Source organism: Eretmochelys imbricata, chromosome 1 (assembly GCF_965152235.1).
Source record: "Eretmochelys imbricata isolate rEreImb1 chromosome 1, rEreImb1.hap1, whole genome shotgun sequence".
Lineage (NCBI taxonomy): Eukaryota > Metazoa > Chordata > Testudines > Cheloniidae > Eretmochelys > Eretmochelys imbricata.
The window spans coordinates 243,754,500-243,767,722 of NC_135572.1; the positions used below are offsets into that span (position 1 = coordinate 243,754,500).

Sequence of the window (13,223 nt, forward strand, 5' to 3'; positions counted from 1 at the left end):
CAATACAGTGTGAAAGGGAGCCCAGGCTGGTGGGTCAGAGGGCTCAGAAGTACCCCAGTTCCAGGTGGTACCCCTGGGTGAACCCGTCAGTCATATACTGTAGAAAAGCAGCAAACCTTCACACATACAAAATGAGAAAATGCATTCTCTGACTGAACTATTTGGGTGGCTTCTCCCTTATGAAAAACATCCTATAAACAAATCTCTGAACAGAAAAACATGCGTAAAAGTTATATATCTGGGTAATACCAAGAAAAAAGAAAACAGCCTGAATTAGTCCAAACTGGAGAATTAATGTTCTTCTTCAAAAATACTAAGTAACATTCAACTAGTCACTCAGACAGATGCGTGGAAATACTGTTGCATGTGCCTGGTATACCTCTATCAAAGTTGGTATTTGTTTGGAGCAACAAATCATTGGCACTTAATTCTTGCATCTGAAGCACACACAGACACAAAAGAATTAGATATATTTAGAAAGTGGATATGTGTAAGCATAAATCATTTCAGAAACTTTCTTCAAGCTAAAACAAAGCAAAAAAAATGCACTTACCTTTTTGTTACCAGTGCAAACTCAGATTTAATTCTGTCTGTCCCCCTGCATTTTGGTTTTAAATGGACTCTTCCACCCTCGTGCCCCTCTGTCCCACCCCAGGCAACTCCTGCATCATTAGGGTATCACAGAATGCTTTTCTCAAATGCAAGAACAGACAATCACCGGTTGATTATTAATGGTTTACAGGTATAGTACAGGATTTATATCCAACAACTCTTACGTGTGCATTCCATCATTTACAGAGAAACTAAAAAGATATTTAATTTATATCTTCAGCTCTTTTAAAACCTTCATTAAATGGTTACAATTTGGAAGCTAACATGTGGTTATTTGCTTTGTTTTATTAGAAAAAATACTCAGGCAAGGTCTACAATCATCTGTCAATTATAGATGACTTACAAGGAACTCATGAAGCAATAAAATTAAAAAAATACAAATACAAACTATATCTGAAACACTTCTATTTGGCAATTTTATAACAAATTTTAAAAAAGAACCAAAAAAAGAGATTGTGTATTACTTTATAGGTACAGAATAAGCAGTAGATGAAGTGCTCAAGCAAAAAAATTAAACAAAACACTGTACTTTTTTTAAAAATAAAGTCAGGTTGCTACAAATCTTATGAATAATACCCTTATTTATTAACCAACCATTCCAGAACATCTTATATTAGTGGTGCTTTTAATCTGCACTTCATTTTGTTTGATAAGATTTTTCATGTATATAAGTAACATATTTAACCCGTTGGAGCCAAGCAAGTCTCTTGTGTCAGTACCAATGCAGAATGCATTCGTATTATATTAGGAAACACTTAACCCTGCAGCCAAAGGATTAATTCTAAGTTTTATTCTATTTAATAAAATTTTAGTGTAAAAACTGCTGGTTTTTCGTTTCACTGTAGTAACGTGAAAATTCCTCCCCAATAAGGAAGACTAATTCTGCAGTTTGACTGCACATATATTTTACATTAGTTCCTTCCAACAGCAAGGAAATGACTGATTTCACGTTCACTATCAGAAAGGAGTGCCATTATGGGTTCTGTTCATCCTTCAAAGATTTCTGGGAAGGATGTTCAATGTATTTTTGTTCTTACAACAGATATTAACAGTAGTACATAGTCCCTTAGGTATGCAAACGACTTTTGTTGTTGTTAGGAAGGTGCTTTTTTAAACATTTCTTCTGGCAGCGCTAGTGAATTACAATATCCTTCCATATTTTCTAACATAATATATACATTTTAACTTTCATGCCTCTAGAAAAACATCTACAGTACATTTCATAATATAAAAATATATTACAAATCTGCTGAATTATTTACAAGCAATGTCCTATTATCTATATGCAACATTTTTGTCTCCATACAAGACTAACAAGTTACACACATTTCTATTTCTGTAAGTTAAAAAAATCCATGATTTCTTGCTTATTAAGCAAGAAAGTGATTTTATTTTCCTTTTCAAAGCCAACTTTGGTGCATAAAGGTTGAATTTCTAGATGTTTTAAAAAAATATCATTTTCTTTACATCTAGAAAAGATTAGGCCAAATAAAAAAAAACATATACTGTACAAGTGACAGTGTCTTAAAAGGTCGAAAAATTAAAATCAAACACCAATTTCACTAACTGCTAAAGTAGAGGTTTTTCAAAAACCGTTCAGTAATAAAGATTACATAAAAGTAGACCTCATTAACATACAGTACTAGTCCTGAAAAAGGGTCAGACATACTGCAACACTCTTAACAACACCTTTCAGTCTTACTTGGATATATGAATTTATAGCTGATTGGGAAAAACAAGCATTCCATTAACATTTGTTTAAACATCATTTAATGTCTCTTATTAGTTTTTGTGAAAGGACGCACAAGTGTACAAATGACGATTGATCACGATCCACCATACTCAGAAGGTAATAGGATAAAGCCTTGGTAGTTTGTTCATTGTCTGGTGAGTGTTAAACTCTTAGCAGCTTGTTAAGAGTTCTCCCGGGAACTGTGTAAGTTGTGATGGTTAGTTACTTCCTCTTTTCATCAAACTACTGTATATACTAACAAAAGAAAAGCAGCTTAAAGAAGCAAGCATGCAAAGCCTTTTAGTTGTTCCACTAAGTTGCCAGAAGAGTGTTTGCTCAGTCTCCCACTGTACCATTCCATGACAATGTGGATATACAGTAATATATTAATATATTCCACAGAAGCATCTACTTCATTCACAGAATGTTTACACTAAGCATAAATATTATCTAAGGATTTGAAAAAAGGATGGGGGTGGGTTGGGGGGCCTTGACTAATGTGCAACTTTATTTCTAATTCCATTGTCAGTGACTAAGACTGCAGGTGTCCCCAATTGCTTGGTTTTTACCTCTTCAACCTCTTCTGTGGCATTGTTCTGCAAAAGAAGAGGATACATTTATGGTTCGAGGTCATCTCAACAGCTGATTCAATATAGCTGTGTATGGAGTATTTTGGAATCATGATTATACACAATTTATTTTCATAAAATTTTATTCAAACAAATGTCATTTTAGAAAAACCCCATACTAGGATCCATTATTTCAGCCTTTGTACTGTGACTAGTATCCCCTCAATAATTCTTCCCCCATGCAAGTTTTAGGCTCCAGTTTCAGTTCTTTGATCAAACAATACTGTGAGGTTTCCAAAAGAGCAATATTTATCAGTACACAATTCCATGAGTTAAAATTCTAGATTACTTCCTGGGGGGGAATTTTAGTAGTTTTACTGGGGTATCTCTTAGCCCAAAAAACATTAGAGTTTCATTTGAAAGGATCATCATAACCATTTTCATGAGAACTTCTAGAAAGTTGGCAAAAAATAAATTAATAAACAAATTGATCTATATGACATCAGTTAAATTCCATTTGGGCCATAAAATTACACGTAACTAATACCTAAAGCAGGGAATAAAAACAGTTTGTGTTAAACATTTTAAAACAAGATACAGTCTAATTTTTCTCATAACACTTATGAATTATTAGTTCACATCAGTCATTCATATTCAAGTAAGTATTTAAAATACTTACTTTTAGAGAGACCGAACATATAGTAAAATTAATTCTCTCCATACTCAAAATCCATTAATTTGATTAGTGAAGTAAATTGACTATGAAGGTGAACTGAAAGGCTCAATACACATCCAGACCTCAGCTGAGTGTTCTGTGTATTACTTTAGACGTTAGTGATGTCAAGAAACACAAGAACACTGAACTTTGAACATGGCAGGTAAATGGAAAACAACCAGATTTTCAATTTAAGTTTTTATAATTAATCCTACACATGTATCATCCTGTTATTGATTTGGGATCTTAACTGGTTTAAAAAGAAATAAAAGCATTTCAGATTACCTTTAAAATATTTTTTACACAAGATACAATTGTGGGCATCTATAGGATTAAGTATAGCACGCTAATACAAAGGAATAACAAGAAAATATTAGAAATGTGATGATTAGAAGCCAATCCGAAGTCCTAAAAACACGTGTGTACTGCTCAAAGACATGTACTATCCCTCACCCCACCCCAAAGGCTAAAGAATCTTGTATTAAAAAAATAGTACTTGTATACAAGTACAGGTTTCTAAGGCTATGTCTACACTACCGCGGTAAGTCGACCTATGCTACGTAGCTGGAGTCGACATACCTTAGGTTGAGTTACCGCGGGGTCTACACTGCAGGGGTCGACAGGAGAAACTCTCCCATCAACTTACCTTACTTTTCTTGTCGGGGTTAGAGTACAGGGGTCAACTGGAGAGCAATCTGCTGTCAATTTGGCGGGTCCTCACTAGACCTGCTAAATTGACCGCCGGTGGATCGATCTCAGAGCATCGATCCGGCTGTAGTGTAGACATAGCCAAAGTAATACTGCATGTATTACAGCTGAATGTAAAATATGAAAAGATAAATTTGGACTTTAAAAAAATTGGTATACAAACCAGTATGTGATCTTAACAGAAGTGATCTTTCAGGATTCCACTGTATGTACCTCCTTTACTAGAATTTCTGTACACCAAGCACAAAAAAGTAAAATACACTTGGTAAATACATACATTCCCTGTTTCTCAGTTACTAGAGTTCAGTTCAAGAAGTTAAGCAATTCTGAAAAGACTTAAAACCTCAGAACTTAACCCCTGTACACTGGCAGGATTGAAGTCCCCTGCACTGGTGCATCATGCATTAGCAATCTTGGCTTCTGGCATCAAAAAGTTAAGCGAGGCTTAAGACTTTGTTTCAATAATGTAAGAGGTTTAAAATTAGGAAGTTACCTGTATATGTTTGGGTCCAGAAGCAAGGCAGTATCTTTTGGTAGTTTTGATAAATGAACTACTTTAGTTTTTAATTGATGTCGTTCACTTTCATTTACCCACACATCAGGCAGACTATGAATAAATAAAATAAAAATTTTCAAAAAAGATCAATCCTTTTTCCTCACCACAAAAGTATGTGGCAAACTTGCACTTATGAAGTATTTTAATATAAACCTCAAATTCCAAGCACTAAAATAGCATCCCCACTGGGGTGGTAAAAGGACAGCAGAATTTTCATACATTCCTTACCTTTACAATGCAAAAGAGACGCTAATGGCTGAAGTTATAGTTCCTTAGAAATACTGGATGAAAAAATAAAATAATGTCCTTGTATCTTGAATTTCAGAATTTTGGCATTTTAAATGTAAAACAAAGAAAAGCACACAGTGACTTCTAACAAAAAAGAATAAATTCAACTTAGTCTCAAAACTAAAACAAAAATAGTATGTTTGATTTTTCAAGTATTAGGTAATGGTAATTTAGAATACTAAATGCCCTGAGCTTCACCCTGGACCAATGAACTTACTGGTTATCTGCTTAATTTTCATAAAACTAAAGCTTACTTCACATGTTCATCAAAATATGATTTCCTGAGTCAAAATAATGAAGTAAAATGTATTAATTCTCTTTTTTTTGATATACAGACAGCTGATTTCAAGCATGTTCAGTATCTCGTATTTCAACTGTTCTTAGGGTGAGATACAGTAGAACCTGGTTACTACCTAAATTTAGAGGTAGTCCCAGTGCTGCGTATAGTGAGGCTCATGGGTAAGGGCTGGGGACAAACGAAACACACTGGCCCAGTTCTTAGTACTCAACAATGCTCTGAAACAAAACTAGTCCACTTAAAACTGGCTTTTTCTTTTGCTGCTTAGGAAGCTGTGAGTGCTAAGGTTTGTGACATGCACGGTATATGGAAGAATGTTGCATGGCCATATATGCATGCATTTTACAGAGAACATTGGTGAAATGTAAAAAGAAGTGTCTATAAAATGTATTTTACAAATAAGTAATAACTGTTCCTAAGGGAGCCTGTGGCACAGAAAATACTGAAAAGAAATCAATGGATTGATCTAAGTCAGATGTTTGGAATGGAAATTAAATTAAAAACAAGAAATTACCAACTGATGCTGAAAAGGAAACAGAAGTAAATAAACTTCATACAAGAGATATCTGGAACGTAGAACAAATGGCCAAAGATAGCAATTTATGAAAAGTAATCCTTTTGTAAGCTTAAGAGGCAATTTGAAACACTTAAGATGGAGAAAATACAGTAGAACAGATTCTTTTTCTGACCCCCAAAATCAACTATAGTTTTTATTCCCTGTGTTTATTAGGGAAGACATGCCATCTGGCGCTCTGTCCTGACTCTTACCTACACCAGATAGTACAGAATGTTTATGGATTTACAACTAATACATTAGGCCTACTATCAAGTTAGCTACAAAGGTGTAGTCCAAGATTATTGTGTCAGAACATGCAAATTGACTGGCTTTCTTGGAAAAGTAGGGTAACAGTTCACTTCTGTTGAAACAGCATTCCTTTAAATGGACCAGAATTTCCACTCTTTACATTTGCTTTAAATATGGGATTGTCTAACGTATCTGAGTAACTTCTCTTCTACACTCTACGATAGATTTTAAAATGTTGTTCATTTCTTTAAATTGAAATATTGAAATTTAGCATGACTCTTTAAAAGTAAAATATTGCACTGAACATTTAAATCATATTTCTGTTGATATTAGAATGATCGTAGACCTGAAACTTTCAGGTATTAATTAATTAAGCAAATAACTTTTTAATCTCCTGTATTGTAATAGGAATAAGTATGTGTTATAGTACTGTTATAAACACTCTCATAACTTATAATTCTATTACAAGATATTAAGTTCTATTTTTAATACATTCAGACTCAATCTTGCCCAATGAAATGGCAAGAATAGTACTTCTTAGTGGCAGCTGAAATATTTATATTACCCTTCCCATTCCTGGCTGAAAATTACTCAATCATCCTGCACTACTGTACAGTACAGCAGCACATTAAAAAAAAAAAAAAAAAAAAAAGGCCACAGGTAGTTACAACACCAAACCAAAATGCCAACGACTCCAGGAAAGAAAAAAATAACTTACCAGTAATCCTTGTTCTCTGAAGACAGTAATTATAATAGATCCACACCGTTGGGTTCATGCTCTTGCACACGACCAGTTGGGACACTGAAAATCTGAGGGGTTAAAACCACCTCATCAGAACATGTGTTTGCCTACCTGCTTTAGAAGATCTATGCTATTTAGATTACACCTGCTCATCACAGTGGTATCTGCATCAATCTTCAGTTCTTATTTGATCAAAAGTATCACTGAATCTAAAAATACTCCCTTGCTCCAAGAGATGTTGATTGAGTGAATGAATGCAGAGCTATTATATGCAATTACTGGAAATAATAATAAATGGAAATTCACTTATGATAGTGTCATGCTTGAAACCTGAAAATCCATGACTAATTTCAAATTATATGATGATTGCTACAAAACTAGAGCTTCTTTGATCGACAGTACCACAGGGATTTTATTTGAAAGTCTCCAAAGAAGGACGGCGCATGCCACCTTACCGATGCAGCCATTTAAATTTTCTGAATTTTAGCTCTGACGTATTCCAGATCCAGTCATATGCAAGAGCATGGATTCAAGAATGTGGACCTATTATAATTCTACTTACCTTGAGAAGAAAAAGTAGTAACTTCATTAAAAAAACTTGTGGAAAACCCAGGGATTGCGCAACACTGGCTAAACTACACTTCTAATGGGTCTCCTAATAATATTAGAACAAGGTGGAAATAAAAAGATTATTCCACTTTTCCATATAATTAGGATTATAATATTTGCATACAAAAGAACTTTTCTTATTTGAAAGAGAGAGCTCTCATCCACATTTATAGTAGAGTATTTTAGAAAAGTAAATCAATGATGTATGAAATATTTGATACTTAAAACTTTCTATTTGCCTTAAACCTATTTGAGGAGGGCTGAAACCATTGTCATATGAAATCTGGCAGAAGGAGAGATTACTTACCTTGTACAGTAACTGGAGTTCTTTGAGATGTGTCCTCAGCAGGATGTGTGCATGACTGTGCACTTTGGAATGGAGCTCTGTCATCAGCAGTGGCCACAGGTCCTTGCACGCTTGTTACCTAGATACCCTCGTGCCCCAGTACAAGGGCATATAGGAAGGGGTGAACCCGCTGCCACTCTAGTTCCTTCTCAACCACAGAAGTCCAACTAGAGACTCCAAAAGCAGAAGGGAAAGAGGGCATGTAGTGGAGCACCAATAGGTACTCACATCTTGAAGAGCTCCAGTTACTGTACAAGGTAAGTAACCTCTCCTTTTTCAAAGTAGCGTCCTTATGGGTGCTCCATGCCACAAAGACTCCTGAGCAGTACCTCCATCATAAAGGAGGGAGCTGAGGAGGTGCATTCATTACAGAATGTAGAACAGCATCAGCTCTGGAAGCAATCACAAGAGCGTAGTGCAGGGAGAACGTGTGTCTCAAAGACCAGGGTGCTGCTCTGCAGATGTCTGTGATCAGGGCTGGCTCCAGCTTTTTTGCTGCCCCAAGCAGCGAAGAAAAGAAAGAAAAACCCAATTGAGCCGCCACTGAATTGGAAGAGAGGGAATGAAGAACTCGCCGCCGAATTGCGGCCGAAGACCAGGATGTGCCACCCCAATAACGCAGGGAGTGCCGCCCCTGTCTATTGGCCGCCCCAGGTACCTGCTTCCTTCACTGGTGCCTGGAGCTGGCCCTGTCTGTGATACATATGTTTCTCAGCATGGCAACTGGTGGAGTCAGCCAGTTGGAAGGGGACAAAACCCTGAGGCTTTAAGATGGATCCTGCAATCCATTTGGGTAGTCTGAAGGGAAATCACCTGTACTTTGATGTGTTCTGCAACTGAAAAAAAATCTGGGTGAAGTCCTAAAGGGCCTAGTGCTATCTAGATAAAAGGCAAGATCTCTTCTTACATCCAGTATATGAAGGCTCACATCTTCTCTTGAAGAGTCAGGCCTGGGATAAAAGAACAGTAGGTGATTTTCTTGGCTGAAGTAGAATCCCGAGGAAACTTTAGGAAAGAAGCGAGGGCATGGATACAGTCACCTTGTTGTGACAGAACACCATGTACAGTGGGTCAGTTATCAAGGCCCCAACCTCCCCTGTCCTCCTGATCAAGGTGATGGGTATGAGGAATGAGGTGTTAACAGACAGATGGAAGAGAAAATAGTTCACCACAGGTTCAAATGGGGGTTTTCTCAGTGCGTTGAGGACTAAATTGGAGTTCCTGTGGTGGAGTTGGTTCTTTAATTGGAGAGAAGAAGTTTAAAGAGGTCTTTGAGAAACCTCATCATGGTTGGGTAGGTGAAGACTGAAAACCCCACAATGGAGGGAGGGAAGACTTATATCAACTAGGTGAATTCAGGGATAATCCTGTGATTTTTAAACTGAGTTAGTAATTGAGAGTGTCAGTCAGACAAGATGCAAGAGGAAGTATAGATCAGTGACTGTACCAAGTCCAGAAGTGTATCCTTTTATGCAGTTTTTTTTTGCTATGTTTAGATGCTTGAGCAGTAGGGGAGTCAGGATTAAACATACAGCAGTATGTGAGCCCAAAGAACTATTAGGGCATCTCCCACTGCGTTCCACCTGTATCCTCGCCTCAAGCAGAATCATCTGCACTTCACATTGGATGGAGGGAAAGAGACAGGACCCTACTTCTCCTTGCCAGGGTTGGGTGTATCCCCTGCTAAAAGTTTTTCCAAGGTGAACCCCAAATGAAGGAGGCTCAAAAGGGGAACTCTGAATAGACACTTCTGAATCTGATAAGGAGTTACTGCCTGTGTCAACTGGAGGGGCAAATGGTGCCAGTTACCTGTGGTTGAATGAGTACAGAGTCCTGAAATGGGTCCTTTAATTGCATCAGTACCAGACCCTGTTAATATTAAGATATCAGATGGTATCCAATTGATACCACTGGAAATGCATCTGTGTATCCGCAATGAGCCATGAGGGATTAAAGGCAGTGATGGTACCGGGGGCAAGAGAACACTGAACATGGTAGTGGAGGTTAAGTAGGCTCCAACAAGAAAGATGGTACCAGTGGGGAGCATCTCACAGTACCCCTCAGCAACAATGGCTCAGGCTCCTCCAGAATCCAAAGGTCCTCAAGGGTCAAAAGACGAGACAGTACCAGGGCCTCTGGATAGGAAACATCAGGAGTACCAGAGACGTTACTGAAGTACAACTGGTGCCTCCTTCATGTCTGGCGGCTGGAGGTAGTACTGACAACGATTACGACTTGACTTGGGATCCTTATATCTCGGAGTCAGAGTTCAATGCTAATATAGGTGCCACTTTAGGCAGTTTACCAGATGGTTTCTCGGTACATGGCATGGCCTTTTTAGCCTGGGCTGTGGTCTTGGTGGGAGCCTCAGTAGTTCCCATAACTAGTCACAAGGTCCCGGAGACCCAGATTGAGGGTAACTTTTCTCTTTCCTTTCTCCCATTCCGGGGAAGAAAGCCCTCTCTTCTTCAATGGTTTAGATCAGCGGTTCTTAAACGGTGGGTAGTGACCCTGTTTTAATGGGGTTGCCAGGGCTGGCTTAGACTCGGTTTGGGCATGGGGCCAAAGCCTAAGCCCCACCAGCTGGGGCTTCAGCCCGAGGGCTTCAGCCCTGGGCACTGGGGCTCAGATTACAGGCCCCCTGCCTGGGACTGAAGCCCTTGGGGTTCGACTTTGGCCCCCCTACCCAGAGAGCAGGGCTTGAGTGGACTCAGGCTTTGGTCCCCGCTCCTAGGGTTGTGAAGTAATTTTTGTTGACAGAAGAGGGTCACAGTGCAATGAAGTTTGAGAACTTCTGGCTTAGATGGTTTTGAAAGGCCTGCAGGGTCTTCGTTTACTGCCAGTAGAGACTATCACCAGAGCTCTCTGAGGATCTGATGTACAAGGGGGGTTACTTGAATCCCACAGGTCTCAGTGAGCACTCCACTGACAGGTGTCTGAACCTGTCCTTCCTCAATTTATTCGATCTGCTCTTAAATCCTGAGCAGATCTTAGATTGGGAGGGGATGCAAGATTCCGCAAGGCAATGGAGCAGCTTGAACTGTCTCTGTGGGGGAAAGACCCATGGCAGGTCTGGCCGGCTTTAAAGCCCAGGGTCTTGGGCATAACGTAAATTCCAGGCCATGACCCAAAGACCTGAGAAAAAACAAAGGTCTGAATCAGGCAAAAAAAGGGAAGGGGAAAACCCCCCTTTATAAAAGCACAAACTGTGCTAAACAAAAATAAAGAAATTTTAGCAACAGGATAGCAAACCAAGAGGTTAGCTAGCAGATGTCACAACACAGCCATAGGCAAATGAGAAGGAATTGGAGTGGCAGCAGGTCCATCCCTCCTGATATGACCTCATAGAAGAGCATGAGAACACCGTTGTGGACCCGCAGACACTGCTGATGAAAAATTTCCGATCCAGAGCGCACAGGAGCACATATCCTGACATGGAGGACACTACTTGAAGAACATTCAAAATCAAAAGAAAAAGCAATCAAACACACTGAGAAAGCTTCAAATGCAGTATAGCAGTTTGCTCTTAGGGTATGTCTACACAGAAAAGAAAAACCTGCAGCTGACCCATGCCAGCCAACTCAGGCTCACAAGATTCAGACTGTGGGGCTGTTTCGTTGCTGTGTAGACTTCTGGGCTCAGGCTGGAGCCCGAGCTCTACAACCCTGCAGGGTGGGAGGGTCCCAGAGCTCGGTCTCCAGCCCAAGTCCAGAAGTCTACACAGCAATCAAACAGCGCCGCAGCCCACATCAGCTGGCATAGACCAGTCACGGGTTTTTCTTTGCCCACCTTAGTGTCTTAGTTAAAACAGGAGAATCCAAAATGGCAGCATTACACAATTTACAGTTGAAGCAACAAAATGTAATATTCCCATGGTAAATTTATTGCGACATTGCAGCATTTGCTTTACGTATTTTGCAGTCCTGCTGTGTATTACCAATTACAATACTATTATGTGTCCACTTTATGCAGTATGTTGCTATTTCACTTTCCTGACACTTTCCTCACACCTGACATACTGAGAATCAGATAAACCACAGTGACAGAACAATCACCATTTCATTTATCTCTATCTATCTTTGTCACAAAACCATCTGTAATTCTTAGGACTGTCAATTAGTCGCAGTTTACTCACGCGATTAACTCAAAAAAAATTAATCTCGATTAACTGCACTGTTAAACAATAGAATACTAATTGAAACGTATTAAATATAATATAAATATATTATAATTTACTGGAAGAAAAAGACTTCAGTCCAGAAGTTGGCTAATGAAGGCACTTATATTGAGTCCTTATGTGAAGAGGAGGAGAAGTGTTTGTTAAGCCAGCTGAAGAAGTGCACAGACTTGATTATTACAAATCTACAACAGTGACTTCTGGATTCTACTTTCAACCTCTACGTAGCTTTTACAGATATATCGGTCTTATAAAACACCGATAGTTGAGTAGAGTGAGGTACTACGCATCTGACACGTAATTATCATGTGACGCTGGCTACAACAGTGCCATGCGAAAGCCTGTTCTCACTTTCAGGTGACACTGTAAGCAAGAAGCGGGCAGCATTATCTCCTGCAAATTGTAACCAAACTTGTTTTCTGAGTGATTCACTAAAGTAGGACTGCGTGGACGTGTAGGCTCTAAAGTTGTACTTTTTTTTTTTAAATGCAGTTTTTTTGTACATCATTCTATATCATGAAAGTTGTAATTACATGTTGAACTTAGAAATGAAGAGATTGCACTACAGTATTTGTATTAGATGAACTGAAAAATACTATTTCTTTTTTTACTGTGAAAATATTTGTAATCAAAAATATAAAGTGAGCACTGTACACTTCGTATTCTGTGTTGTAATTGAAATCAACATATTTGAAAATGTAGAAAACATCCAAAATATTTAAATAAATGGTATTCTATTATTGTTTAATCACCATTAATTGCGATTAATTTTTTTAAATCATTTGACAGCCCTAGTAATTCCACATTTCAATGATTAATGGCACTGGCGACTAGCAGCACTGCCTATTAACATTTACTCTGGTCTAATATAGCAAGTACACCTGCTTATGGAAAAACAAAGTATTTTTAAAAAGGCATTTACATAGACAATAATAATTGATCATCTCAATGACTTGGCAACAGAAGATGATCAACTAGACAAAGGAGAAAGTTAATGACTGTTTTGTTCCAAACACCCAGGTTACTTTAAAAAACCCCAATAAATTTACACAGAAAATGTATTGTT

The 13,223-nt window shown here is 38.2% G+C and overlaps 1 protein-coding gene across 7 annotated transcripts in view; it reads right to left on the bottom strand.

Annotated features, from left to right (window-relative positions):
- Positions 1 to 877: 877 nt before the first annotated feature.
- The window catches only part of AEBP2 (AE binding protein 2), a 90,217-nt gene continuing 77,871 nt past the window's right edge, over positions 878 to 13,223 (bottom strand). The window contains exons 7-9 of one of the 7 annotated variants that reach the window (XR_013347121.1): positions 7,002 to 7,093; positions 4,830 to 4,943; positions 878 to 2,940 (exon numbers count right to left, since the gene is read on the bottom strand). Coding sequence is in view for 2 of the 7 variants with exons in the window: in XM_077826577.1 (XP_077682703.1) it covers positions 4,512 to 4,566; positions 4,830 to 4,943 (169 nt within the window). In the remaining 5 variants the exon portion in view is untranslated. Of the gene's footprint in view, positions 2,941 to 4,499; positions 4,567 to 4,829; positions 4,944 to 5,120; positions 5,174 to 7,001; positions 7,094 to 13,223 lie in introns of those variants that run through there. The other 6 variants (XM_077826577.1, XR_013347122.1, XR_013347123.1 and 3 more) reach the window with 6 other exon arrangements.